The sequence below is a fragment of the Lycium ferocissimum genome, chromosome 1, assembly GCF_029784015.1.
Source record: "Lycium ferocissimum isolate CSIRO_LF1 chromosome 1, AGI_CSIRO_Lferr_CH_V1, whole genome shotgun sequence".
Taxonomy (NCBI): Eukaryota; Viridiplantae; Streptophyta; class Magnoliopsida; order Solanales; family Solanaceae; genus Lycium; species Lycium ferocissimum.
Window position 1 is genome coordinate 68,188,948 of NC_081342.1, and position 11,762 is coordinate 68,200,709.

The 11,762-nt window shown below is 34.7% G+C and overlaps 1 protein-coding gene and 1 non-coding gene across 3 annotated transcripts; both read left to right on the top strand.

The window, feature by feature from the left end:
- Window positions 1–1,979: 1,979 nt before the first annotated feature.
- Window positions 1,980–9,784, top strand: LOC132058441 (syntaxin-22-like). 2 transcript variants are annotated; one of them, XM_059450947.1, is made up of 7 exons: window positions 1,980–2,942; window positions 4,925–5,018; window positions 5,577–5,716; window positions 6,387–6,461; window positions 7,593–7,750; window positions 7,831–7,931; window positions 8,572–8,722. In XM_059450947.1, the coding sequence occupies exons 1-7, from the start codon at window positions 2,755–2,757 to the stop codon at window positions 8,587–8,589; spliced, it is 774 nt and encodes a 257-aa protein (XP_059306930.1). In that variant the 5' UTR covers window positions 1,980–2,754; the 3' UTR covers window positions 8,590–8,722. The 2 variants fall into 2 exon arrangements, with proteins under 2 accessions (XP_059306930.1, XP_059306924.1); XM_059450941.1 differs by lacking the exon at window positions 8,572–8,722 and adding an exon at window positions 9,437–9,784 and having other exon boundaries at window positions 1,981–2,942.
- A 1,128-nt stretch (window positions 9,785–10,912) lies between these two features.
- TRNAW-CCA (transfer RNA tryptophan (anticodon CCA)) lies at window positions 10,913–10,984 on the top strand. The gene has a single exon. It is a non-coding gene; the product is annotated as a tRNA-Trp (tRNA).
- Window positions 10,985–11,762: the final 778 nt, after the last annotated feature.

Here is an 11,762-nt window from a genome sequence, read left to right on the forward strand (position 1 = left end):
CTTCCATGTTTCTTGAAAATTCTAGGGAAATTATGACTTGTATGGTCTTTGCTTATACATATATATATAAATATATGGCACATGCCATGCACATGGCCTACCACCTTTGTCTCCTTTTTTTTTTTTTTTTTTTTTTTTTTTTTTTCCTTTCCCTCCAAATTTCTTCAAATTTCTAGAATTTTCTATAAATAATAAAAGATGACTAATATGGTCAACATGTCATCTAATTCCATGTATATATATCAAGCTTCCATGTGGCCATGGCCCACCTCACTCTAATTTCATGATATTTCAAATTTTTCCATAATGCATTTTTAGTCCCAAATTTTTCCTTAATGCTTCCTTCCAACAAAATCATAAGCCACTTGTCGTAAAACAAAGTCGAGAGATAACCTTGTCCATAACTCTTCGCAATTGTCTCGGGTCATTCCGTCGTACAAAATGCGGGATATAACACATTTGATCATAGGCAAACCATTGAGCAACTTCCTGTCTTAAAGACATGATGAGATTAATGCGCAAAGCGTAGTGCGATCCCAATCCAACAGAACATATCATGAGTAAAAAGTCACGTGCACATTACAAGACACTGAAAACTAAAAGTTGGCGCACGTGAGCAACGTCGGAATATTGGCAATGTAAGTAAAAGGGCTTGCTCTGTATATACAAACATGGAGTAATACTTCGAGATTCCGATGCCCTGCGTATAATCTAATTTTGAAAAACCAAAATATGTACATCTATGAAGCAGTTAATTGGGATGAGGCATTTGAAGCATTTTGATTTCTTCCACCTTTCGAGATTGTGAAAATGGTGGTGGGTATAGTGGTGTAGTAGTGGTGGAGGGGAGGTGCAAATGGTGAAAGATGACATGGAAGGAGGGAGGGTTAAAATTGGATTTGGACAATGAGGTGGCATGCCACATGGCATTTTCTTCATTAAAAATATTAACCTTGGTCAGCTTTAATGGTGGAGGGGCATATTTGCACCCAAAGTATAACTGTAGGGGTATATTTGGACCCAAAGTATAACGAGAGGTATATTTGACCCTTTTTTGATAGTACAGGGGTATATTTGGCCCTTTTCCGTAAAATATAACTTCCCTTTTATGAAGGAAAAATTACCTCCTTTTCGGAGATATCCTTCTTTCATGCAAAATATTTCCTTAAAAAGATATAAATTTTCAATTATTTTTTAAATTCAAATTCAAAAACAATAACTGATAACTAATTAACTATTTCTTGTCCTAAAACTACCACGTGCCATTATCCTACGCTGACACTTGTCAAAATCCTAGTGCAAACTATCCTCTTTGGACCCAAAGTATAACGAGAGGTATATTTGACCCTTTTTTGATAGTACAGGGGTATATTTGGCCCTTTTCAGTAAAATATAACTTCCCTTTTATGAAGGAAAAATTACCTCCTTTTCGGAGATATCCTTCTTTCATGCAAAATATTTCCTTAAAAGGATATAAATTTTCAATTATTTTTAAATTCAAATTCAAAAACAATAACTGATAACTAATTAACTATTTCTTGTCCTAAAACTACCACGTGCCATTATCCTACGCTGACACTTGTCAAAATCCTAGTGCAAACTATCCTCTTTTTAATAATATAATATATAATAATATAATATATACTCTCTCTGTTTCAATTTATGTAAACCTATTTCCTTTTTAGTCTGTGCCAAAATTAATGACCTCTTTCCTAATTTGGAAATAAATTCACTTTATGAAATAATTTATAGCCACATAAATATTTAAGACTTATTTTAAATTACAAATTTCAAAAGTATTTATTCTTTCTTAAATGTCGTGCCCAGTCAAATGAGTTTACATAAATTGAAATGGAAGTAGTAGAACATATAGATATATAGAAAAAAAAAAAACACAATTTGAATAAATTTAAATGTAAGCTGCCAAGTGGCAAGTGGCAAGCAGCTGAACCGTGTAAAGTACAACAAGGTCTTGCCCCCACAAAATGCAAATCATTTCTTTCAAACCCTCAAAAAAAGATTTCAATTTTATTTCCTTACAAATTACCCAAACCCCAATTCCTAATTTTCATATTTGTTTGTGTAATTGTGATCAAAACTCGATTTTTATTGTTGGGTTGGAGCAACTTTTCGAAAAGTTTAAAGAATAAGATAAGATAATAAAAAAGAGATGAGTTTTCAAGATTCTCTGAACCCCAATCTTTAATTGTGATCAAAATTCAATTTTGTTTCTTCCTGTATATATAAATACAGATTTTAATTGTTGGGTCGTGGGTATTTTTTTGAAAAATTTGAAGAAACAAGATAAAAGAAAAAAGACGAGTTTTCAAGATTCCCCAAAACCCCAATTTCTAATTGTGGTCAAAATTTGATTTTGTTTCTCTATGTGTATATAACTCTAAATTTTGATTGTTGGGTCAGAGGAATTTTTCAATTTAAAAAAAAAAGAAGAAGAAGAAAAAAAAAAAAATGAGTTTTCAAGATTCACCAAATCCCAATTTCTAATTGTGATCAAAATTCAATTTTATTTCTCTCTGTGTATATTACTGTATATTTTGAGTGTTGGGTCAGTGTTATTTTTCGAAAAATTTGAAGAAATATCAAGATTCCCACAATTTCCTTACAAATTCCTAAAACCCCAATCTTTAATTGTGATCAAAGTTTGATTTTGTTTCTCTCTTTGTATATAACTGTAGATTTTGATTGTTGGGTTGGGGTTATTTTTTGAAAAATTTGAAGAAATAAGATAGAAAAATGAGTTTTCAAGATCTTGAATCGGGTCGGTCTATGGGTTCTAGAAGGTTCCATACAAATGGGAAGCAGGACCCAACCCAAGCAGTAGTTTCTGGAATCTTCCAGATTAATACTGCTGTTTCTACATTTCAAAGGCTAGTGAATACACTTGGTACCCCAAAAGATACACCCGAGCTACGTGAAAAGTTGTAAGTATCTTAAACTAAAGATGTGTAATTTACCAAAATGCCATTTGAATCTTGTGGTCTTAAATATGCCAAGTAGGATGTTGGGTGTCAAGAGTTACTAAATATAGAAAGTGGCATTCTTTTTTGAAACAGACTAAAAAGGAAAGTAAGACAAACAAATTGAAACAGAGAGAGTAAAGTAGTGTCTCAGTAGTCTGGGATTGAGGCATAGGTGATTGATTGTTTATTGAGTTTGGATTACATAGTGTTTTGGTGTGGAACCGTAAAAGATACACCTGAGCTACGTGAAAAGTTGTAAGTGCTCTTAACATTTTATTCAATTTTGATCAAATTATATAGTAGTGTATCTTGTATGTGAGAGTTTTGTAAAGCATAACTATAGGTTGACTAACTGAATATGATTTCTCTGAATATTGGAGCTGAAAATGGACACAAAATAGTATAATTAGGTTGACTCAGGACTGAGTTTAAGAAAAATAAAGAAGACTTTTGAATCTCGTGATCTTAAACTAAAGATGTGTAGTATACGAAAATGCCCTTTGAATATTGTGGTCTGAAACATGGCATGTAGGATATTGGGTGTAAAGAGTTGCTAAATATAGAAAGTGACATTCTTGGGTTGGGAGGTTTTTTCGAAAATTTGAAGAATAAGAAAAAAAAGAAGAAGAAGTGAGTTTTCAAGATCTTGATTTGGGTCGGTCTTTGGGGTCTAGAAGGTTCCATACAAAGACCTGACCCAAGCAGTAGCTTCTGGAATCTTCCAGATCAATACTGCTGTATCTACATTTCAGAGGCTAGTGAATACACTTGATACCCCTAAAGATACACCTGAGCTACGTGAAAAGTTATAAGTGCTCTTGACATTTTATTCAATTTTGATGGAATTCGGTTGAATTGTCATAATTAGTGCATGTGAGTGTGTTTGTTTGACTGGGATGTAGTTTAAGAATGAAAGGAAGACTTTTGAAACTTGTGGTTTAAAACAAGTCATATAAATATCTGTGTGGCTACAAATCATCTCATTAAGGGTAAAACAGGAAATTGCATTACTAGCGCGTACGAAAGTTGCACAAAACATAGCTCGTTGAAAACTCGATTGAAGGGGGAGTTGCTATAGTTTGACTTCAAAATGAAAATAGTACTCCCTCCGGCCCAATTTATGTGAATGTGTTTGACTGGACACGGAGTTTAAGAATGAAACAAAATGTCCTTCACGGAGTTTAATAACGGGAAGGACATGGCCCTAACTATTAACTGCGGGCATATTTAGACCTATTCTCATAGTTTAAGGAAAATTGGACTTTTTCCCATAAATTATTGCTTCTATGTGCTTGTATAACTGCTTGTATGTATGTGTTTGTAGCTGCAATCCTTTTAGTACAAGCCGTCTACAGAATATCGGTTAAGATATTGGACAATTTTTTGAAAGATGGCTGAGCAATTATTTGTGTTGAGTGCTGTCTCACTCCTTCCCTAGGTGAAAAGAGGGTAGACATTAGGGATGGTGGGGAAAATGCAGTACATTGACGTTGGAAAATCTGAAATTTGTCTGTTCAATTTATAGCTAACTTATACCAGCTCCACATTACTATTTTTCCAATTCTAGTGCTTAGAAACAGTGGCAGGTGTTCCGATGGAGCTCAAAGATGTTGCCTACCTTTTGAGCTTGTGGTTAAAAAATACTCCCTCCGTCCCAATTTATGTGATACTCTTTCCTTTTTAGTCCGTCTCGAAAAGAAAGACACCTTTCTATATTTAGTAACAATTTAATTTTAAAATGTCTATTTTACCCTTAATGAAATGATCTATAGCCACACAAATATCTATGTCTCATTTTTGGACCACAAGTTTCAAAATTCTTTCTTTCTCAAACTCATTGCCCAGTCAAACGCCATCACATAAATTGGGACAAAGGGAGTAGTAGTTATCATTTGATCGAACAATTGTTTGGCGGTAATTATGCTGATTTTGCTCAACTGCAGGCACAGGACAAGGGTACATATTGGCCAGTTAGTCAAAGATACATCTGCAAAACTTAAGCAAGCAAGTGAATCAGATCATCATGCCGATGTCAGTGTAAGTTTGAAAAAGCTCGATGTTTCTGCTCACCCACTTTTCTTAATCTTGACGGGTATGCATTTTTAGGTCACATATATTTAAACACGTACTGTTCATTTTATTTCTTTGAGAGTTTCTTATATACTAATAGCATGTTTGGCCAAGCTTCCAAAATCAGCTTATTTTGAAAAGTGCTTTTTCTGCATAAGTGCTTTCCGAAAAAATACTTTGGGAAAGTAGCAGTTTGTGTTTGGATAATCAATTTGATAAGCACTTTTGCTAGTATTGGAGCAGTACTTCGTGTTTGGCCAATGTTCCAAAAGTACTTCGGGGAAAAGGCTACTTTTTTTCCTTTTGAAAAACAACTTCTGCTACTACTCAAAAGCACTATTTTCCCTAAAAGCTTGACCCAACACCTCAACTTTCTAAAACAAGAACTTTTGGCTCCCCGGAAGCTTGGCCAAACAGGCTATAAGTTCTTTCTGTTGAGAGGGACTGTCTGATGTGTATTTCCTCTTCTTATTTCCGACTTTTCTCTTACATTTATGAATTTAAGTTCATCCTCTTTTTTCTCAGGCTAGCAAGAAAATAACAGATGCTAAACTTGCTAAAGATTTTCAAGCTGTCTTGAAAGAGTTTCAAAAGGCTCAAAGACTTGCCGCAGAGAGGGAGACGGCATATACACCTTTTATTCCCCAAGCCGTTCTTCCTTCTAGGTAATGCCAGTGGCAACAGTCATTTTTATGGGAATTATCATTTTGTAAACGAAGTTATCGGCATGTGAACAACAACTACTATGCCTCAGTTCCAAACAAGTTGGGGTTAGTCATATGAATCCTCACTGGCCATGTTTTACCATTTAAGCTCAACTCATGTCATCAAATAAAAAGGAAAAATAGGTTAAATATATAAATAATAATAATCTCTCTCTCTCTCTCTCTATATATATATATATATATATATATATATATGATAAGGTCAAAATACTCCTAGAAGCGTTAGGTCCAAAATCAACGTACTAACAAGACTAAAATATATTCACAGCTAGTATATATCCACCTATATGGGATTTTCTTCTTCCATTGTGCCTTATCTCTAGCTAAGTCTTCAAGAAATTGTAGGTCTTTCGAGACAACTTCTTTCCATGTGATTTTAGGTATACCTCGTCCCCTATTAACACCTCCTAAGTTTTATACCTACAGATGGTGCATTTGTAGGTCGACACAGGGCATTTATGAAGAACTACATAAGAGAAACTTGTAGTGCTATGATGTTTACTCTAGAGTCCCATTTTTATACAATTACTGAATCATACCCTTCATCTAAATTTGTTTGCCCCGCATTTTTAATATAGATCCTTCATTTATATTATCTCGTGGTAAACAGTTACACAGCCAGTGAGATAGATGTTGCTTCAGATCAGAGTCAGGAACAGCGAGCTCTCCTTGTGGAATCAAGAAGGTGAGTTTGTGGTTTATTACTCTTTTTTGTGATTGTCTTCAGATTAGGCTCGTTATTATCAAATTCAGATCTGCATTTAGTTAAAGAAACATTGATAGTTGAATTGGTTGCTAAAACTCTCCAGCAAGAGTGCCATCAGTTACAGGCATACAGGGAAATGAAATTTACCTTTGAGTTTGGTCTCAAGACAACTGTTGGGTTAGTGCGAATTAGATAGAGGATTGTTGGCTGTGGTACAGAGAAATCAGATTACAAATGAAGCTCGGGGCTTAAGAGTGTTGGGAAATGAGCTACCAATGGGTGTAAAGATGTCAAATTTATGTGGTGTTAGTGTTGTCTTTTGATGAATACGTAATAACACCAATACTAGTACATTTCAATGTCTCAATTTGTTCTGAAATATTGGGCTTATTTTGACTGTGAATAAGTGAGCTAGTGTAGCTCCTATACTTTTGTGGAAAGACGAGGTAGATGTACATTCATAAAATACCAGCGACTGAATCGTCCACATCAAATCTGGGAAAGGAAATCAGAGGCCAACGAATTGTTGAACTGTAAATCACCCTAAATATGAGCATTGGCATGAAAACTTATAGGTTCCATGAAACAATAAATTGAAAACTTGCATTTCTTGGCCATTGCTGAAGTTGCATTTACATCAGACATTTATGGGATAAGAACACTTTTGATCCCTCACTTGTTGATATAGTCCTTGTGAAATCTGACGAAGCACATTTAACCTTCAATTAATTGAATTGTGTGTTTTTAGTCCCTTTATGTAAGAAGTATGTTGTATTTGAACTACTTTCAGAACTATATTACCACCAAATATGGAGTATTAGTACAAGTTTAGCTTAACACTTGGGTAATTAAGTGGTGGAACGACTAATAATTAGGGTAAATTTGTGATATTCACAAGCAAAGGCATCAAAAGTGCACATTTCAATTAATTGAAGGTAAAATATGCTTAGTTAGATATCACAACGACCAAAATTAGAATTTACTAATAATAAGTATTTAAACTATTTTTGTGATGGCAATATGATCAATGATAAATGGTTTTGCATCCTTAAGACACATATATTCACGTCTGATGTGGTTGTTTTGTGTTCCACGTGCTCCTTGCTGCAGACAGGATGTTTTGCATTTAGACAACGAGATTGCGTTCAATGAAGCTATTATTGAGGAAAGAGGTCAAGGAATACAGGAAGTACAACAACAGATTGGTGAAGTGAATGAGATTTTCAAGGATCTTGCCGTGCTTGTTCACGAGCAAGGAACTACAATTGGTAACTCCCTTCTCCTCGTTTAAACATTCAAATCTCTAGGGGACATTATTTGATATTTATGTGATTCTCTTTTTTCTCAGATGATATTGGCTCCAACATTGAGAATTCTCATGCTGCTACTGCACAGGGGAGATCGCAACTTGCTAAAGCAGCAAAGACGCAAAGATCAAATTCGTCTCTGGTACTTCCAGTACTTATATACAAACTTCCCCTGAACATAAATCTGGCTCAGTTTTATTCTGTTTATGTTGCATGAGAAATCTTATGTTTGTCTCTTGGATCTTCGAGAATTTAAATGTGAAGTTGTGGGAGCTGTATTTTTATGCACATTAAAAAATTAAAAGAAAAACTAGTATTTGAAGTTAAGTTGAAAAAGCGTATTTGAAAATTGAAATTGTGTTTGGACGTGCATTTAACTTGAAAAAAAGCAGAAATTTTGTGGTGAGAGAGATTGTTAACTTGAAAAAGTGGTTCATTCAAAAAATCAGTCCAATGTATAACCTAACAAAAATTTGAAATTATTTTTTAAAAAAAGAAAAAAATAATTCTATGGACAAACGGCTCCTCGATGCTCTAGTTACATCATGGCTTAATAGAAATGGAAGAGTTAGAATAGTTACACCATTTTCAGGTGTCTGCTGCGTACTTCTTTGTTTCCAAATATGAAGTGCAATTATGAGGCATTTGTAGGTAGAAGTTTATAAGTTTTGTTACAGAATCTATAATGACAAGTCGAGTCATGTGATTAGTATATTAGGTTTGGTGCAGTGTGAGGGAAGGAAAGTTATGGCAAGGTTGGATTTTCAATATAAAATATGCAGGTAGTGGAGCAAATTTAAAATTCCCTTGGATGGTTTCAAATCTTTCAACCTATGTGGCTTGGGACTGGCATTGTGAGCATATTCACATAGGCGGAGTTGTTATTTTCAAATCTTTCATCCTATCTGTATTATGAGGATTTATCATGATTTGTACGTCTTGAAAGACCTACAAATCTTTGGTATCAATGTAGACTTAGGCCCCGTTTGTCCATAGATACCAAAAAAATAAATTCACTATTTTTTTGGAATTTTGGAGTTGGAGTTGTGTTTGGCCATAGTTTTTGAAATTGTAGTTTTTGGTGAAATGTAGTTGTAAAAAAGTGAATTTTTTTTGAAAAACAAGTGTTTTGAGTTTTTGGTATTCCGTATACAACTTCAAGTTGTTTTCTAATTCTCATGGCCAAACGCCGATTCGGAAAAAAGTGAAAAAAATTTCCGGAATAAAGTGAATAATTCTTATGGCCAAACGGGGGCTTAGTTAAAGATAGGGCCAAATGGAAGAAAAAGATCCATATATGTGATATCTCCTAGTTGATATTAGGTTGTAGACTTGTTAGCGAATTTCTATTATTATTATTTGACTTATTTTTTACCTTTATTTTATTTAGTATGACGATGATATGAAATGAGCTTAAATGAAGATATTGGGATTCATATAGCTGATCCCAACTTGTTTGGGGCTGAGGCGTAGTTGTTATCGTTGTTGGATTCAAATCTTTCAACCTCATCGTTAAATGTTATATAGTTACTTATATTCGTTCCCTGCGTCTTTACAAACTATGCATAAATATTTCCATCTTATAGTCCTCGCAGCGCACATACATCCTCTGAAGATAATTTCTTAACGGATTTGTCTTTTTTGCAGACTTGCTTGCTTCTGGTGATATTTGGAATCATACTTCTAATTGTGATCATAGTACTTGCAGCATGATCAGAAGATTTTGATATGGAGGAAAGGATCCTAAACTCTTCACGAGTGGAAGTGACCTTTGTGATTCAAGTGATAAGAGTATACTTTGAATGTTTTAGTCATGCTAGAGAAGTTGTGTGAATGTGAAATGAAGTTTCGTATGCTTGGGGGAGGGGGCTGGTGGATATGTGAGAGGGGTTGTTTTCTATATTTGTAAATTTTGTGCTTGGGGTTGCAATTGTGTGTTGCTGCCATGTAATGGCTGGTTTGTTAATAAAATTTGATTCTTATTTGGAGGGACCATATCTTCAATCTGCATTTTGGTCCTTTTCATAGCATTAGTTGTTTCCACCTCATAAAGGTAGGTGTAAGATCTGCATACATCCTATCCTCTTCAGACTTCACTTGTGGGATTACACGTATTGTTGTTATAGCATTAGTTGGAAGACCCCCTTTTATGGAAACTTATCAAACATATTTGTCACCCAAGAGACAACCTAACTACAGGTACATTAATAGATGTTACAACAATATGTATATAACTTTTTGTTGATATTAAAACTACAAGGTGCTACATTGTCCCTGCCTTATCCACAAGCCACAACGGAAACCAAGGCATACGATCAATTCCCGATCAAACGATCATTGTCATTGTGCTACGCTTGAGAACTTGGATAGGTACGTCCTCTAGTCATGGGCGATGACCTCGACATAGTTGTCCCACGACTTATCCACTGTATAACCTCTGATCGAGTACAAAAGGATAAGGTTGTAAGTCTAACGGACTATTCAACCAAATCTCGATATGGATGGGCTGTATATTCACTCAATTAGCTCAACATTCATAATCCCAGCATTACTAATACACCATATTTAATACTATTCTTACAAAAGGATTACAAATCTTCCTCAAAACAACATTTGGGATCTACTTCAAACCATGCTTGTGAATCAATTCAATAGCTCTTGAAGGCTTTGGTGGTGACTAGATTAACGGGTTATTGCTTTAAGACCCAACTATTCTTACACACTTTGTATTCTTGTTTTTCATAGTAAGACTTTCTTTTGTTATAAGAAGAAAAAGTAAAACATTGTATTATGATCGTGGAATCGGACTACTAATAAAATCTCTTGGCCACACTTTCTTTTTTTTATTTTCGTGTTCCCCATTTTATTTGTTCGATTTACGGTTACTTGTGTTGTTGACGTCCCTTCCCCTTATAGATTTTACCCTTCACTTCGGCCAATATCAAAAAATCATCATCATTGAATAGTTATTAATAACTGGAATTAAATATGTCTAAATAAGGTAGATCTTCATATAGGAAGTGGCAAGAACTAGTTTGAACTTGTAACATAAGCATTGCCTAGAATTTGAGCTGAAAAGCCGTGTATTATCACTAGTATATAAGTGATTTATTGAAACAACAGGGATCCGTGGCGCAATGGTAGCGCGTCTGACTCCAGATCAGAAGGTTGCGTGTTCGATTCACGTCGGGTTCAATCTCCCCGATCCTATATGGTCCCATTTCTTTTTTTGGTTCTTGTCGTTTCTTACACTCTCTATTTACTCTCATTTTTTTTCCTTTTCTTTTTTAGGGTTAAAGTAATATTACTATTTAATTAGAAAACTTCAAATTATATTAAAAAATATTCACACTACAACTCATGTTCAATTTTCCTTTTTATTGACCAAAGTTCGATTAATTGATATTATATCTTTTAGAAAGCCTTTCTAGTAACGTATTAATTTGTTATGAACTATGATTTACTCATTTGATAAGATTGTATAAGAATAGAGAAAATTTTGATGGTTTTCAAAACTTGTGCGGCGTTTATGTGTATGAGAAAAATACAATTTAAGAAATCCAAATCACATATCAAAACAATCACTGATTTCATAACATGATTTCAAATTATGTCCAAACATCTCCTTCGCCTGTCTTCTTTGGGTCCTCCCAGATACATAGCTTACATACCTGGCTCAACATTCTTGGAAAATAATAGAATCGAGGGTTCGGAGGAGAATTGGCCATTCAATCTTGGTTTCGAGAGCATTCAGCCGCTAAGGCCACTTTCAACCCGATTCATCGGTGACGCCTTACCCCTTTAGCCATTATTCAAGAACACTTGCCCCTGACACATCGACGTCTTGAGCGAGTGAGAGCCTTTATCCAAGGCCAGAAGTGATCGAGTGATGACAACTAGGAGGTGGGCTTGAAAGCAACCGTCCTTTGAAGAAAGCATAATAACTCACTGGTCTAGCTTCATGGCATCGAAA